The 16,371-nt window shown below is 41.6% G+C and overlaps 1 protein-coding gene across 3 annotated transcripts in view; it reads left to right on the top strand.

Moving 5' to 3' along the window:
• The window catches only part of INPP5D (inositol polyphosphate-5-phosphatase D), a 168,839-nt gene that overhangs the window by 115,523 nt on the left and 36,945 nt on the right, over nucleotides 1–16,371 (top strand). For 2 of the 3 annotated variants that reach the window (XM_040348936.1, XM_040348938.1), the window contains 4 exons: nucleotides 2,532–2,612; nucleotides 5,961–6,032; nucleotides 7,452–7,575; nucleotides 12,261–12,367. In XM_040348936.1, the coding sequence (XP_040204870.1) occupies nucleotides 2,532–2,612; nucleotides 5,961–6,032; nucleotides 7,452–7,575; nucleotides 12,261–12,367 (384 nt within the window). The remainder of the gene's footprint in view (nucleotides 1–2,531; nucleotides 2,613–5,960; nucleotides 6,033–7,451; nucleotides 7,576–12,260; nucleotides 12,368–16,371) is intronic. The other variant, XM_040348937.1, reaches the window with a different exon arrangement.

Genomic DNA, 16,371 nt, shown 5'->3' with positions numbered 1-16,371 from the left:
AACTGTAAAAAATTGGTCAGATATGTACTAGCACATTTAAATACACTAACAAACTGAAGCCAACCCCCATCTAATACAGTTACAGCAACAGTTTTTTTTCCTTCTGGGATAAAGTTTTTACATAAATAAATAAAAGCTGATCATTGTAAGTACCCCTGCCAGTGCTGAATGATTTGTCTCACCCCTGTAACTGATAAATCTGCAAGATAACTTGCTCTTTTGAAAAGCAGCCTAACTGGCTGAATCACCAGATGAAAATAGAAGAAAGAAAGCCTTAAAATGAAGGTTAATGCAGCCAAAACATTTAAGAATTGGTAATCTGCAATATAATATATGTTTGCTTTTGGGTTTAATACTGCTTCAAAGGTCATTACAGTAAGTAAATGCTTGACAGTCCATATCCTGACCACAGATTCACTTTGAAGTATCAGAAAATAAGTGTAATAATATAATGCATAGTAAGAAAAAAGGATCAGCATTCCAGTTCAGGGGCCAGATTCAGATACAATGGCGTATCTTTAGTTGGGCGTAGCGTATCCTATTTACGGCGTACGTGGAGATAGGCCGTCGTAAGTCCTTTGTGAATCTGGGCCCAGATGTATATCCCCTCCCTGGTCACAATATTTTACTGTAAATGGTGCAGGACAAGTGTTTTACAGTAACTGTGAGGAAACAGATGACTAACATTTCACAGCCACAAGCTGGCCGTGTGATGTCCTAAATCTGTTAAACCAAGAGTAATACGATTATTGTTTTAGAAGGAAGAGAGCACTGGCTAAAGTGCAATAACCCAGAGCAACAAATCATAAAACATTGATTTCCATGCTGATCTACGCTAATAAAATCGGGTGAAATGCACATTTAAAGAACACCCAAAAAAAGTCAAAAATTGAGGTCTCCCCTGTTGCTACCAATAAAACTGCTTACCCAAGTCCTGGAGCAGGTATATATACAAAAAACATTGTATATGACAATGTTTTGTATATATAATTGTATTGTGTTGTTATTAAGTCCTTTTGTATGTTTTCCTAAAAAATCTTTTCTCTATTTTTAGTGTGCACAGTGCCTGATAAATAAATTCTCATGAGGAAGCTACTATTTGTGGCGAAACATGTAGAGAACTATTCAACTGTACTGTATAATCAGATTTTCATGTCATTTTAAATTCTCAATAAATAATATTTTTTTCAATATAACCTTGTTGTAAATTTGTAAAATCCCCACTTTTGTATAAATGTTCTCTATAGGGATGTGGTGCAATATTTAGATGATAAGCAATAACTTCTTTCCTTTAGTCATAAATACCTGTTGATCTGCTAAAGATCCAATATGCTCCTAAAATCCTGCTTTCTCCAAAAAACACTGCTGGATTACAGAACTTAGCCTATCCTCCACCACTATCTATGTGCATACTTTCTAAAAAAAACAATGCTGCTTTCTTGAGTCTACAAGCCAACCTACACAATGGGGTTTTACTAAAACTGGAGAGTGCAAAATCTGGTGCAGCTCTGCACAGAAACCAGCTTCAAGTTTTTTTTTTTTTTTAAACTTGAAGTGAATGTAAACCCGAAAATTTGTATTTTTTTTTTTTTTAAATCACAATGTAGAGTATACGATTTCCTATTATCTGTGCTCTGTCTTGCAGCACATAGTTAATCCAGCTATGAGCAATCCTCTTTTAGTCCGTTCCGCCCCCTTGCTGTGAGTGACAGGTTATTTACATATCTCATGCACTAGCCTGGAGACAGGCATTATTTTTTAATTCCCACCCCACTCCTTTTCTGAAGTCATGTGGATTTTGACTGGATGTTAGTGATCATAGAAGAATTTAGTGTAAGGAATACATAGGAAAAAATGCATGTTGACAAGAGGAGTGTAGAGGAGGGCGGGGAGTCTACTGACATCACGACTCCACCCACAGAGCTTCAGACAACAGACCCACCCACAGAATCTGCAGTTTTTCAATTCTTATAACAGACAGAGGGGAGACATTTGACAGGTAAGGATACATGCAGGAGGCATCCATATCCTTATAGATCAGCACTATGGCAGTAGTTTAGAAAGGATGAGAGTGGGTTTACATCCACTTTAATTAAACAAGCTGAAGTTAGAAGCTGATTGGCTACCATGCACAGTTGCACCAGATTTTGCACTCTTCAGTTTTAGTAAATCAACCCCATTGTGAGTAGGCTATGGGTTCTTAGTAGATGTAGTTCTGGGGACATGTTTACATCAGTAGGAACTCCCAGCAGCTGCCCCTACAAGAATTTTTCAAGCCTGATGATGATGTCAAAGGGAGTAATAAAAACGGTTTCTTGATACAAAAACAAAGTAAAAGATAAAATATTGCTAGGTGATATTCTAAAGAGTGAATTATGGGGGTAAATCTAGGTACGGTATGGACACTTTAATATGATTACTGATCCTGAATACTTACAATCCTTAACAAAAGAGATATAATTTCCCAGTATTTACTAATGATCATGATATTTATCATATGCACCTAACTTTATATACTTGGTCTTTTGTAGCTATCTACTGACCCCGGCACAAGTAACATGATGAGTAAACTCACCCAGCTCACTTCCATGGTTTCCAGCTTAGAAGAAAAGGTGGGGAAATAAGATGTTCCCTGGCAACAGGGATTAACAATCTTCTAAAAATTGTGTGTTTTCTTAAAGTGGAACTCCAAACTGAATGTTATGAGTTTTGGGATGAAAGGTGAAAGGGTTGGATGTCTCATGCCATTATTTCTGCTGTTTATGACCCTGACAGGGAGAATTTCCCCATTTCTGGTCATACCATGACTGGCAAGTTTCTCATAATCACTCACCTACCTGAATACTTACGCTCTCAGCAATTTCGTTTCACCAGCCCCTAGTGGAGTCTTAGGCCTCGTGTGTGAGCCCCATAGGTTATTTAACCATCGGTTAAAAAAAGCTAACTTGCTTTAAATTTAACTGATGGATTCCGAACCAATGGGTCAAAACCGATCGTTAGTAGGCACAACCATCGGTTAAAAATCCATGCATGCTCAGAATCAAGTCGACACATGCTTGGAAGCATTGAACTTCATTTTTTTCAGCACGTCGTTGTGTTTTACGTCGCCGCGTTCTGACACGATCGGTTATTTAACCAATGGTGTGTAGGCGCGACGGACCATCAGTCAGCTTCATCGGTTAACTGATGACAACGGTCCTTCAGACCGTTCTCAACGGATGGACTGATGGTGTGTACGAGGCTTTACACTTCGTACACACAATCTGATTGGTGGACGACCAAGTGTCTGATTTTTGTCAAAAGGACATGTGCCAGGATCTTTGTAGTGATCTCATAAATGTCCAATAAATGTAGTGATATAGATGTATAGTGTCCAGTAGTCCGGTTAGATAATTAATATCTTAGATGTTAGTATGATGACTATAAATTTGTTGTTCCGCAGCAACACAGATTCTCCAGAGAACGCAATTTTAATTACCTGACTTACAATACAGAGTAAAGTCCAAATTCCACAGATGATACAAATCCAAGAGAGTAATTCAAAGACTCATCTTAGAGAATACATATATATATTCTCTCCACTTCTAGATCTGTGCCTTCATGTTCGTACAGAGAATATACCGGGAATATATTCTGAGTGACAAAACTGAACTCCATGAATATATTCCCGAGCCAGTGATCTTAATATTACAACAATCTTGTCTTGCATACTAACGTTACACAAATTGTCGTGCCACAAACACGAATGTAGTGACGTACTACGAGGAATTTTACCTCTTGGGCTCCATCCATTTGTTGTCGGAAAATTGGAAAACAATTGTCAAAAGGAGTGTACTCCCTTTGATAATTAATGGTAAGAATTTCAGACAACAGCCTGTCAAGAGACAATCCCCTTCTCATTGTCGTACCGTGTGTATGAGGTTTTAGGAATATATGGTGACTGCACCCCAGAGGTGGAGATCTGGGCATTCATTTCACAGCAGAGCCTTAGCTGTCACAACAGGAACAAAGTTGGGGTACATCTCACTGGAGGAGTCAAAAAAAGCAAAGACCTAATATAAACCCTGTCCGCACTCATAAAGTTAAATGTACAATTATGGGATATTTTTGATGAACTGAAAGAAGGGTTTATATTGAAAAGACAAAACTGGTGACAAGTCTCTTGACAGAACAACTCTGCTCTGTAGATCCTCTTGAATGAATGAATCATTGGGGGATTGGGTGTTGTTGTGGGAGAGGAGGGGGTGTCCTGTCAAGTAAACGAAAGGTTAAAGCATGTATCGGCAGCACACCATGGATCTTTGAAATAGCATCCAAAAGTTTTATGAAGCCCTTCATCAGGCATGTGAAAAGATTCTGCATGGCCTTGAAACATTTCAATTTTATGCTTTGAGGTGATCGATTTAACCACTTGCTTACTGGACACATATACCCCCTTCCTGCCCAGGCAAATTTCAGCACTGCGTCTCTTTAAATTAAAATTGCGCGGTCGTGCGATGTGCCTCCCAAACAAAATTGGCGTCCTTTTTTTCCCACAAATAGAGCTTTCTTTTGGTGGTATTTGATCACCTCTGCGGTTTTTATTTTTTGCGCTATAAACAAAAAAACAGCGACAATTTTGAAAAAAAAAACTATATTTTTTACTTTTTACTATAATAAATATCCCATTAAAAAAAAAAAAACTATTTTTTTTTCTCAGTTTAGGCCGATATGTATTCTACATATTTTGGGTAAAAAAAAAAATTATAAAAAAATCGCAATAAGCGTATAGTGATTGGTTTGCGCAAAAGTTATAGTGGCTACAAAATAGGGGATAGAATTCTGACATTTTTTTTATTATTTTTTTTTTTTACTAGTAATACGGCGATCTGCAAATTTTGTCAGGACTGCGATATTATGGCGGACACTTTTGACACATTTTTGGGACCATTCACATTAATACAGTGAACAGCGCTATAAAAACGCACTGATTACTGTATAAATGTGACTGGCAGGGAAGGGGTTAACACTAGGGGGTGAGGAAGGGGTTAAATGTGGATCCTGGGAGTGATTCTTACTGTGGGGGGAGGGGACTGACTGGGGGAGGTGACCGATGCTGTGTCCCTATGTTCAAGGGACACACCATCGGTCTCCTCTCCCTGACAGGACGGGGAGCTCTGTGTTTACACACAGAGCTCCACGTCCCTGCTCTAAAACTGCCGATCGCGGGTACCTGACGTGCATTGGCATCGCGGTGACGCGCCCCCCATTGGCTGGAGATCCCGGGGCCTTAAAAAGACGGCCTCCCGGATTTATAGAGCCACCTGGAGGCCGTCTTTTTACTATGGCCTGGGTCTGAAGTAGTTAATAAACTATTGGGTGCTATTTCGAAAACCCATGGTGTGCTGCTGATATATGCCTTGTGTTGACACCAGTTCCCAGCCAGAAGTCACTATAAAGCCTTGTACACATGGGAATTGTGTGATGGCAGGATGTTTTTGAAAAATCTGACTGGATTTTCCGCCAACAAATGTGGGATAGCATGCTTTCAAATTTTCCAACAACAATTGTGTCTTGTCGGATTTATCGATCATGTGTACACAAGTCCATCAGACAAAAATCCAAAGTACAAACACACCTGCTCAGAAGCAATGCAAACCATAACACCACATTAGCAGGAGTTGCCTAAAGGGTCCTTCTAAAGAGCTGAATAACCACGTAGTTTCGTGTTTGTTGGCCGACAATTCGTTGTCGTTTGTATGCAACACAAGTTCATGGCCAACGCCTTCAGACAAAAGTCCTACGCTTTGTCCAATGGAGTCGTTTCCAGGAATGTGGGATGGGAATATTTGACTGGACTGTCCAGTGAACCTGTCATGTTGCCTTGAATAGCCAAAGACACTTTGTCAGAGAGACTTTGTTTAAAATGTATACTACTACAATGACTTTGTGTGTAACATCATTTCTTTCCTTCATTTCAGGTGAAAACAGTGTTGTTGGAAGGTTCCGCAGTGAAACATCGCAGATCACTTATCCCTCCAATCATATTTGAGGTACTATATAAAATAGTGGAGTCAAGCATTCGGCCAGGTTTTATTTATGTCTGAGGCTGAAAGCCTCAATTATTCAAGTTTCTGAAGGAAGTATAGCTCTTCCTACCAATTACAACCAATCAGATTCTTTATTCTAATGTACAGTAAAACCTTGGTTTGCAAGCATATTTTGTTCCAGAAACATGCTTGTAATCCAAAGCACTTGTATATCAAAGCATTTTTTTTACAGGGTATAAAAGAGAAGAGAGGCACCTCTAAGTGTAGAAATAAGTTGCTAAATGTTGTACCTTCATTAAATGTAATCATATTGCTACACTTAGAGGCTCCTCTCTTCTTTTTTATACTCAGTTGTGACATAGCGCTACTCTTATATCAAGACATCGCTTGTATATCAAGGCCAAATTTATGAAAAAATGTTGCTTGTCTTGCAAAACGCTCTCAAACCAAGTTACTCTCAAACCAAGGTTTTACTGTATTTCTACCGTGAACAACAAAACAATGGTGTAGATTCACGTAGCTGCGCTTTATGTTACGGCGGCGCAGCGTAGTGTATTTACGCTACGCCTCCGCAACTTACAGGAGCAAGTGCAGTATTCACAAAGCACTTGCTCCGTAAGTCGCGGCGGCGTAGCGTAAATGGGGCCGGCGTAAGCGCACGTAATTCAAATGGGGAAGGGGGGGCGTGTTTTATGCTAATATGTGATGACCTGACGTGATTGACGTGATTTACGAACGGCGCATGCGCCGTCCGTGTACATATCCCAGTGTGCATTGCTTCCAAGTACGGCGCAACGACGTATTGGTTTCGACGTGAACGTAAATTATGTCCAGCCCTATTCGCGAAGGACTTACGCAAACGACGCTAACAATTCAAATTTCGAAGCGGGAACGACGTCCATACTTAACATTGGCTGCGCCACCTAATAGCAGGAACAACGTTACGACGAAAACGACTTCCGCAAACGACGTAAAAAAACTACCGCCGGGCGCACTTACGTTTGTGAATCGGCGTAACTAGTTAATTTGCATACTCTACGCTGAAAACAACGGGAGCGCCACCTAGCGGCCAGCTTGAGAATGCACCCTAAGATACGACGGCGTAAGAGACTTATGCCAGTCGTATCTTAGGCTAATGTCGGCGTATCTTGCTTTCTGAATACAGAAAGAAGATACGCCAGCGCAGATTTGAATTTACGCGGCGTATCTATGGATACGCCGGCGTAAATTCTCTCTGAATCTACCCCATTATTCCCTGTAGACTTTGATAAATTATATCACTCTGTATTTACCAGATGTCCTGATAGTTCCACGTACATTCTCATATTATATTATATGTTTTTGAGCTTGCCCAGTTTTGTTTAATAGACGGAAGAAGACGTTTTTGATTATAGCTGATACTGGTACAATTTTATTGTATAGGTTAAAGCAGATTCCTTAGGAATATTCCAGAAGACCCACCTGAAAGTTGATGTCGAAACTGGAAAACTTGTAATCAAGAAGTCAAAAGATGGTCCAGATGACAAATGTTATCCCAGCAAGAAAAGTATGTTTTATCATGTTTTTGGAGTTGTGTTCGATATTTGTAAAGAGAGATCACACAAATGCTTAAAAGTATAACATTTATTAAAAGTAATGACGCATAAAGATAAAGAAAATATAACAAGAATGCTTAAAGTGTTACTAAACCCACAGCAGTAAAATCAGTCTGTATATTTAGAATAGCATGCTTGTTATACGCACTGTGAATTAATCCTCCGCATTGTGTAAAAAGGCTGATTGATCAGGAATGCATCAATCCTCCACTTCCTGCATTGTGCCCCTGGACTAGTCCGTATAAGACACAGTGGGGCAGATCCACATACATCTGCGCTGGGCGCAGCGTATCTAAGATACGCTACGCCGCTGTAACTTACTTTTAGTTGGTTTGAATCCTCAACGAATCCGCGGCATAAGTTACGGCGGCGTAGCGTATCTCTCGCAGCGTAAGGGCGCGGAATTCAAATTCGGCGGGTAGGGGGCGTGTTTCATTTAAATGAAGCGCGTCCCCGCGCCGAACAAACTGCGCATGCGCCATCCGTAAAAACTCCCAGGGTGCATTGCTCCAAATGACGTCGCAAGGACGTCATTGGTTTCGACTCGTCCAGCCCCATTCACGGACGACTTACGCAAACGACGTAAAATTTGCAAAATTATACGCGGGAACATTGAGTACGCCACCATATAGCAGCTTTAACTATACGCCGGAAAAAGCCGAACGGAAACAACGTAAAAAAATGCGACGGCCGGTCGTACGTTTGTGGATCGTCGGAAATAGCTCATTTGCATACTCGACGCAGATTACGACGGGAACGCCACCTAGCGGACGCCGAAAAATTGCATCTTAGATCCGACGGCGTACGAAGACGTACGCCTGTCGGATCTAGCGGAGATGCCGTTGTATCTTGTTTTGAGGATTCAAAACAAAGATACGACGTGGGAATTTTGAAATTACGCCGCCGTATCAGTAGATACGCCGGCGTAATTTCTTTGTGAATCTACCCCAGTGTGTGAAGTCAGGCTGCACATGCTCAGTTTGGTCTGTATTGCCTGTAATGACATATTGGCCAAGTCAGCCAATCAGCGCTAGCCGAAAAAAGGGTCAGGGGTCAGGCACCATCACCATCCATGTCAGAGGTGATCGAGGTCTCCTCCTACAAGAATATTCAGCGCTCAGCCAGACAATAATGTATGTCACATGACCGCTATATACTGATCGTCGGAACAGCTGTACTGTGATTTTATTTTAAAGCGGAGGTTCACCCAAAAGTGAACCTCCACTTTTCGGAACAATCCCCCCTCTGGTGTCACATTTGACACCTTTCAGGGGGGAGGGCATGCAGATACCTGTATAAAACAGGTATTTGCACCACTTCCAGGTATAGACTCCCACGGGAGTCCCACCCCTCCGTGTCACCCCCCCCCCCCCAGTTGTGTTCTGGGAAACACTAAACTCCCAGAACACAGCGGGGACCAGTAGGAACGGCGCAGCGCAACTCGCGCATGTGCAGTAGGGAACCGGGCAGTGAAGCCGCAGCGCTTCACTTCCCAATTCCCTCACCGAGGATGGCGGCGGGGGAAACCGCGGGCGACCTGGACAGGTAAGTGTCCATTTTTTAAAAGTCAGCAGCTGCTGTATTTGTAGCTGGTGGCTTAAAAAAAATCAGGTAAACCTCTGCTTTAATAATTGAAAAATAAAGAAATAACAACATATATGGATTGTGTGCGCTGCGGAGGTGAGGATGGACCCTTTACACATTCAAGGGTTTAGTAACACTTTAACTAAAGATGCTGTTTGCCATGGAGTCCCGTGCACATGCAGCATGGCCAACCAGACTCAGACGCATGCATAATGCAAGCTCTGGTGTGAGACTAACTTATTCCAGTTTGGGTTGTGGTATTTAGACTTGTGTATAACGAATAGACAACCCCTCAAGCCAACTTTTTTTTGCAATATGACCTCTCAAGGACTTGGTCAGTTAACAATAACATTCCTTTGGTATAAGGTAATGCCATGCTTATGTCCTTATATGGCCTCCTTAACCAAGAATTGGAGGCTAAAAATGCATTAGTGAGCCACATTATTATTGAAATATGTAATCAGGTGCAAATGTAGATTTTCTATCACTCATTGATGAAGATCAAAGTAAAAGATCATTTATAGGCAAATAAAAAAAACATACATAATGCTGAATTGTGATTAATACACCATTCAATGTATTTCTTAAAAGCAAGCAGTTTAACCACTTCAATACCAGGCACTTTCGGCCATTCCTGCCCAGGACAATTTCCAGCTTTCAGTGCTGTCACACTTTGAATGACAATTGCGCGGTCATACAACATTGTACCCAAACTACATTTTTAAAATTTTCTTTCCTACAAATAGAGCTTTCTATTGATGATATTTTATCACCTCTGGGTTTTTTTTTTTTTTGTTAAACAAACTAGAAAATCCCAACATTTTTGTAAAAAAAAAAATTTTCTTAGTTTCTGTCATAAAATTTTGTTTCCCCTTCACTGACAAGCACTGATGGGCACTGATGAGTTGGCACTGATGGGCACTAATTAGGAGGCACTGATATGTAGAATTGATGGGCACTGATAGGCGACACTGATATGCGGCACGGATGGGCACCAATAGGCAGCACTGATATGCAGCACTGATGGGGACTGATAGGCGGCACTGATGGGCACTGACAAGAGGCACTGATGGGCCCTGACAGATGGCTGTGATGGGCACTGACAGGCAACACTGATTAGCACTGATAGGCGGTACTGATTGGCACTGACAGGTGGCACTGGTGGGCAGCACTGATGATGAGGTATTGATAGATTACTGACAGATTACTGGGCAATGATTGGCACTGTGGTGGGCACTGATTGGCACTGTGGTGGGCTCTGATTGGCACTGTAGTGGGCACTGGGAGGCTTTATTATTGTGTTTATTGCTGGGCACTGATTGGCAGGTGATTGGCACAACTGAGGGGGCTGTGCTAATAATCATTGTGCTGATTATCATCACAGACCCCCCCCCCCCTTCTGACAGGGAGAGCCGCTGATCGGCTCTCCCTGTCAGCGTGAACTGAGGAATGCCTTTTACCGACACTTCCTGGTTCACACGATGATCAGCTGTGATTGGTCACAGCTGATCATGTGGTAAGAAGCCTCTGACAGAGGCTTCTTATCACAATGGGAGATGTGGCGTGTCAGACTGACACCCAACTATTTGTTTAACTCAAAATCACTTTGTTTTCATTCTTACTATCATCTACCTGTCAGATTGCACTGATCAAGTTGCAGCGGCTGATCAATTTCTGGTTTTCCAGCAGGGCCATTCAACAGAACCGGTCTAGCAAGAAGCTACGCATGCTGAACCAGTTGAATTTCAATACATGCATATCCAGCTTTAGATTAAAGGTGGTTTAGTGCAGTAAGGCACTTTTGACAGTTAAATAAATATACAACCGGCCAAAAGGGGTAGAGGGATTTGGTTCCACATGAGGGACAGTAGGGGGCTATGACCTACCTCCATGTCTTGGGAGTATGGGAGGAAAACCCACACAAATGCATGCAAACACCATGCAGATACTTTTCCTTGTTGAGTTCAAACCAAGGACCTATGTTCTGCAAGGCAGAAGACCTAACCCCTAATTCACAGTACTGTCATGTTATATGAATTGTGCTGTCGTGTTATGTAACATCTTCTCATTATGTAGCTGTGAAGGTACCCCAGGGGATTGATTTACTAAAACCGGAAAGTGCAAAATCTGGTGCAACTCTGCATAGAAACCAATCAGCTTCCAGGTTTTATTGTCAAAGCTTAATTGAACAAACTGAAGTTAGAAGCAGTTTTAATAAATCAACCTCTAACTCTTTTTTACTTTTCATTTGAGTCTGATGACATTTATGATGTAGAAGTAAGTAACCTGGTTTCTGTTTCATTTCCATAATTCGGTTACTTCTAACCGGAAGTATCCTGTTATTCTCAGTCTCAGCTGGATTCATATTTCTTACCAACCTATGCTTGTTAATGTAGATCATAACTGCGCATGCCTCTGTGCCCTTTTTAATGAATTAATCTCTAATTTGCACATAGATAATGCATAATGCCACATTTTGAGATTAAAGCGGGAGTTCACACGAAAAAATTTTTTTAACATTAGATTGAGGCTCATTTTGTCAAGGGGAATCGGGTAGTTTTTTTAAAATCGAAGCAGTACTTACCGTTTTAGAGAGCGATCTTCTCCGCCGCTTCCGGGTATGGGCTGCGGGACTGGGCATTCCTATTTGATTGACAGTCTTCCGACGGTCGCATACATCGCGTCACGAGTAGCCGAAAGAAGCCGAACGTCGGTGCGGCTCTATACGGCGCCTGCGCACCGACATTCGGCTACTTTCGGAAAATCTTGACGCGATGTATGCGACCGTCGGAAGCCTGTCAATCAAATAGGAACGTCCAGTCCCGCAGCCCATACCCGGAAGCGGTGGAGAAGATCGCTCTCTAAAACGGTAAGTACTGCTTCGATTTAAAAAAAAACCACCCGATTCCCCTTGACAAAACGAGCCTCAATCTAATGTTAAAAATTAACTTTTTGGGTGAACCTCCACTTTAATTTGGCATATGTATATAACAGCACACTTTACCCATCATAACCTGACCCAGCTAACAGCACATGGTTTTCTTATTCCTAGTTCTGCAGCTAATCAAGTCCCAGAAGCTGCCAAATAAATTAGTCATTGTTCTGGAGACAGAAAAGGAAAAGACACTGCGCAAGGAATATGTCTTTGCTGATTCCAAGGTACATTATACTGTCTGTTGGTTACATTACTTTACATTTCTACCTTAAATCTTTTTGGTCATACGTGACTTAGGTTTAAAGGGGATGCATAGTCTTTTAAAATTTCTTTAGCTATACATGTAATTGAGATCAGCTCGATGAATTAATCTGATCATTATGTGCTAGTGTTATACAAGGTTTCCTTCTATGTATAATTTGCCATTATATGTGTAAATGGAGTCAGCCATATTTGCTCATTATATGGTATAAACAGGCCCTCAGCCTATTTTGCAGTGTAACAAAATGGTAAACATTTACTCCCTCTTGTGGCTAATTTATGAATCTGTTTTTTTTTACAATAGCAAAAATATGGATTGAAAACAAAGGAAGGAGGGGGATGGGAAGGGAAGGAAAAACACAAAACTAGGGATGATCAGAAAGGAAAATAAAAAGAAAAGAGGGAGGGGGGACAAAATACACAAGGAAAGCACTCACATTGGCCGCATCCGTAATGATAAGAATATAGAACAGTACCCCTTCAAGAAGAGTGGGCAAAATCGGACTTTGAGGCTCGTGGAAGTATAAAAAATATATATTTTATTACATAAATTTACAAAATGTACACTAACAATGGTATAATGGAATGCAACTGATAACAATCACAATACAACCATTCAGAACAAGAGAATAGTGAAAGAATCCTATTGAAGTCGCCTACGCGTTTCACCGTGGGGCTTCTTCAGGATGAAATGAACAGGATTATTGCTACTATGTAGCCATGATTTTCACAATCTGATACACAGCGGTGGATATAATCATCCAGGAAGATTCCAATGATAGATGAAATATATACCGATGGTAGTAGATAGTACAAAAAATATGTTTAGAGATCGATGATCGCAGGTCCAGGCCAAATATGTCAATAATGACATGAGCAAATACACATTACAGTCCCCAGGCAAAAGAAGACGTGTCGGGGATAGAGATGCAGGTAACCGAATCCCTTAAAAATCCACTAGGGGACCTAAAGCTGGGGCAAAAGACAGCTCACAGAGGCAAACATAAGGCCATCCATCAATAAAGGAATAGCATCTCCCATATAACAGAGATCGTCTTGCAAACACCTTGTGTGCATGTAGCGTCCGTGTATGCCCCAGGGTGGGGTATACACGGGGTCCCTGGGGCATACACGGACGCTACATGCACACAAGGTGTTTGCAAGACGATCTCTGTTATATGGGAGATGCTGTTCCTTTATTGATGGATGGCCTTATGTTTGCCTCTGTGAGCTGTCTTTTGCCCCAGCTTTAGGTCCCCTAGTGGATTTTTAAGGGATTCGGTTACCTGCATCTCTATCCCCGACACGTCTTCTTTTGCCTGGGGACTGTAATGTGTATTTGCTCATGTCATTATTGACATATTTGGCCTGGACCTGCGATCATCGATCTCTAAACATATTTTTTGTACTATCTACTACCATCGGTATATATTTCATCTATCATTGGAATCTTCCTGGATGATTATATCCACCGCTGTGTATCAGATTGTGAAAATCATGGCTACATAGTAGCAATAATCCTGTTCATTTCGTCCTGAAGAAGCCCCACGGTGAAACGCGTAGGCGACTTCAATAGGATTCTTTCACTATTCTCTTGTTCTGAATGGTTGTATTGTGATTGTTATCAGTTGCATTCCAGTATACCATTGTTAGTGTACATTTTGTAAATTTATGTAATAAAATATATATTTTTTATACTTCCACGAGCCTCAAAGTCCGATTTTGCCCACTCTTCTTGAAGGGGTACTGTTCTATATTCTTAGCAAAAATATGGAATAGCACTGTTGTAAAAATGTGAAAGTCACATCACAAATGACAAAAAACTCAGTATGTGCTCACTTAAACTACACTATGGTTTCTCTTTGAATATCTTTGTAACTTACTGTATTCTTTTTTTTTTTTTTTTTGCTAAGATTACTAATGCTAAATTAAACATGTGATAGCATAAGCTTTCCTTTTTTTTATAAATACTTTGTATTATTGATCGTTCCTGAATGAGGACAAAGGAAAATTGAACCATTTAAGGTTTGCTATTAAGGACAAACAATTATGTTTCATGCAAACAAAATATGGATTCACAGGAAATAAGTGCATGTAATAGTAAAACAATAGTTAAATACTTATTGCATGAGACAACAAACCAACTACATACCTGTGCAATATTTAGGCACATACATTACACTGCCCTGTAATACACCCATGGTTGTTTGAGATTTTGGGGTGCTCATTCTAATGCAATAGGCTGCACACATCTATGAAAATGACACAAATGTAAAACTTGCACAAAATAATGTAAGTTGAATTTTCAGATTCTCTTAAAGCGGTTGTAAACCCAAATTAAAAATAAAATAAAAAATAAAAACCTGCAAGACAAAGACATAATGAGCTAGTATGACTAGCATACTAGCCCATTATGGATTACTTACCTTAGATCGAAGCCCCCGAAGTCGTCCTCGTCTTCCCCTCCAGCCGCAGCCATCTCTCCCTGCGGTTACTTCCGTGTATCGCTGCTCCGGCGCTGTGATTGGCCGGAGCGGCGATGACGTCACCCCCGTGAATGCGTGCGGAACCGGCATGATTCCCACACAGGAATATATTGATTCCTGCACAGGAGATATTGCAAGCACCTACAGGTAAGCCTTAATGTAGGCTTTAATAAAATGAATTCCGTGCTAAGGTGGGGTATTAGGCTGCTGCCCCCCTGACAAACCCCCCAAACGAGGGGTGTAGGATCAAGATAAATATATTACGGGGTGGTGGCGCTGCCTTATGAGCTAAACACATGTAAAATCCAATGCGAAAATGGGTAGTTCCCCTGGAACAACTGTAATGGTGTGCACAATGCTATGTGTACAGTATCAAATATCGGGTAACTACTGGTAGGTATGCTCATATGCAGAGAGAGCCACCTTGTATATCGTCAGGAGGTAATCCCTGTTGATGAACCTTGAATTCCCTGTGTTGAAATTCTAATAATGATGGAGTGTTACACCTTGAGGATATTCTAATGGTAATTGTATGGTAAAGTGTTAAGCCTCGTACACACATCGTTTTCCTCGTCGAGTTCCTTGTTAGGCTGTCGAGGAACTCGACAAGGCAAGTTTCTCCATTCCCGTCGAGGAAAAAGAAGACATGCTCTCTTTTTGGCTCGACGGGATCCTCGACAGTTTCCTTGTCGAAAAATGTACACACGACCGGTTTCCTCTGCAAAAAAAAAAACACAGCAAGTTTCTTGCTGGTTTTTGCCGAGAAACTCAGTCATGTGTACGAGGCTTTAAACTTTGAAGATATGTGAATATAATTGTGATGATATTGGCCCTGTGGCATCCTGAAACAAATCAGTTGCCTTGGAGCTAAACTGTGGCTAACTGTGCTCATATAAAGAAAAAATGTGCTATCTTAGCCTTAATGTAGGCTTACCTGTAGGTGAAAGTATGATCAGAGGGTTTACAGCCACTTTAAGGTTTAGCATATTTTTCCCAGGGCGTCTTTCAGGACAGCACCTCGAGATATTGGCTCCTCCCTCTCCACAGGAAACACCTTCAATCCAAGATCTTTAAAGGGAGGCTCCTCCCAGCACACATCAGTTTTTTTGTGTTTCCTCCGACCCGGAGGGAACACCTTCCAGAGGGGAGTAAATATTTTTTTGTGGTCCTGTGGGACCGCTTCCCTCTTACCTGTCAGGCATCTGCCTGTGAGACGTCCGCTCCCCGCGCTACCCGTTCGGTGGCGGTTAGTAGCCGGGCTCCCCCTTCCACGGTAGCGTGCTCAGTGGAGCCAACGAAAAGCTGGGAGGGCGTCCGGCGGCCGCGCGCGCGATTCGCGCCATTATTTTTCATACAGCGCGGTCGCTGGTGTGATGCGTCATTTCCGGCGCTTTCGGCTAGAGGAAGGGGCGGGAGCTGGTGCTGATTTCTTTCTTCCGGTCCGGCGCAACGGCGCTTTTGGTCTCCGGAGAAGGTGTAAC

The sequence above is a fragment of the Rana temporaria genome, chromosome 4 (genome assembly GCF_905171775.1).
Source record: "Rana temporaria chromosome 4, aRanTem1.1, whole genome shotgun sequence".
NCBI classification, from domain to species: Eukaryota; Metazoa; Chordata; class Amphibia; order Anura; family Ranidae; genus Rana; species Rana temporaria.
The sequence above is the reverse complement of the archived record's forward strand: the minus strand, read 5'-3'. Positions and strand labels throughout refer to the sequence as shown.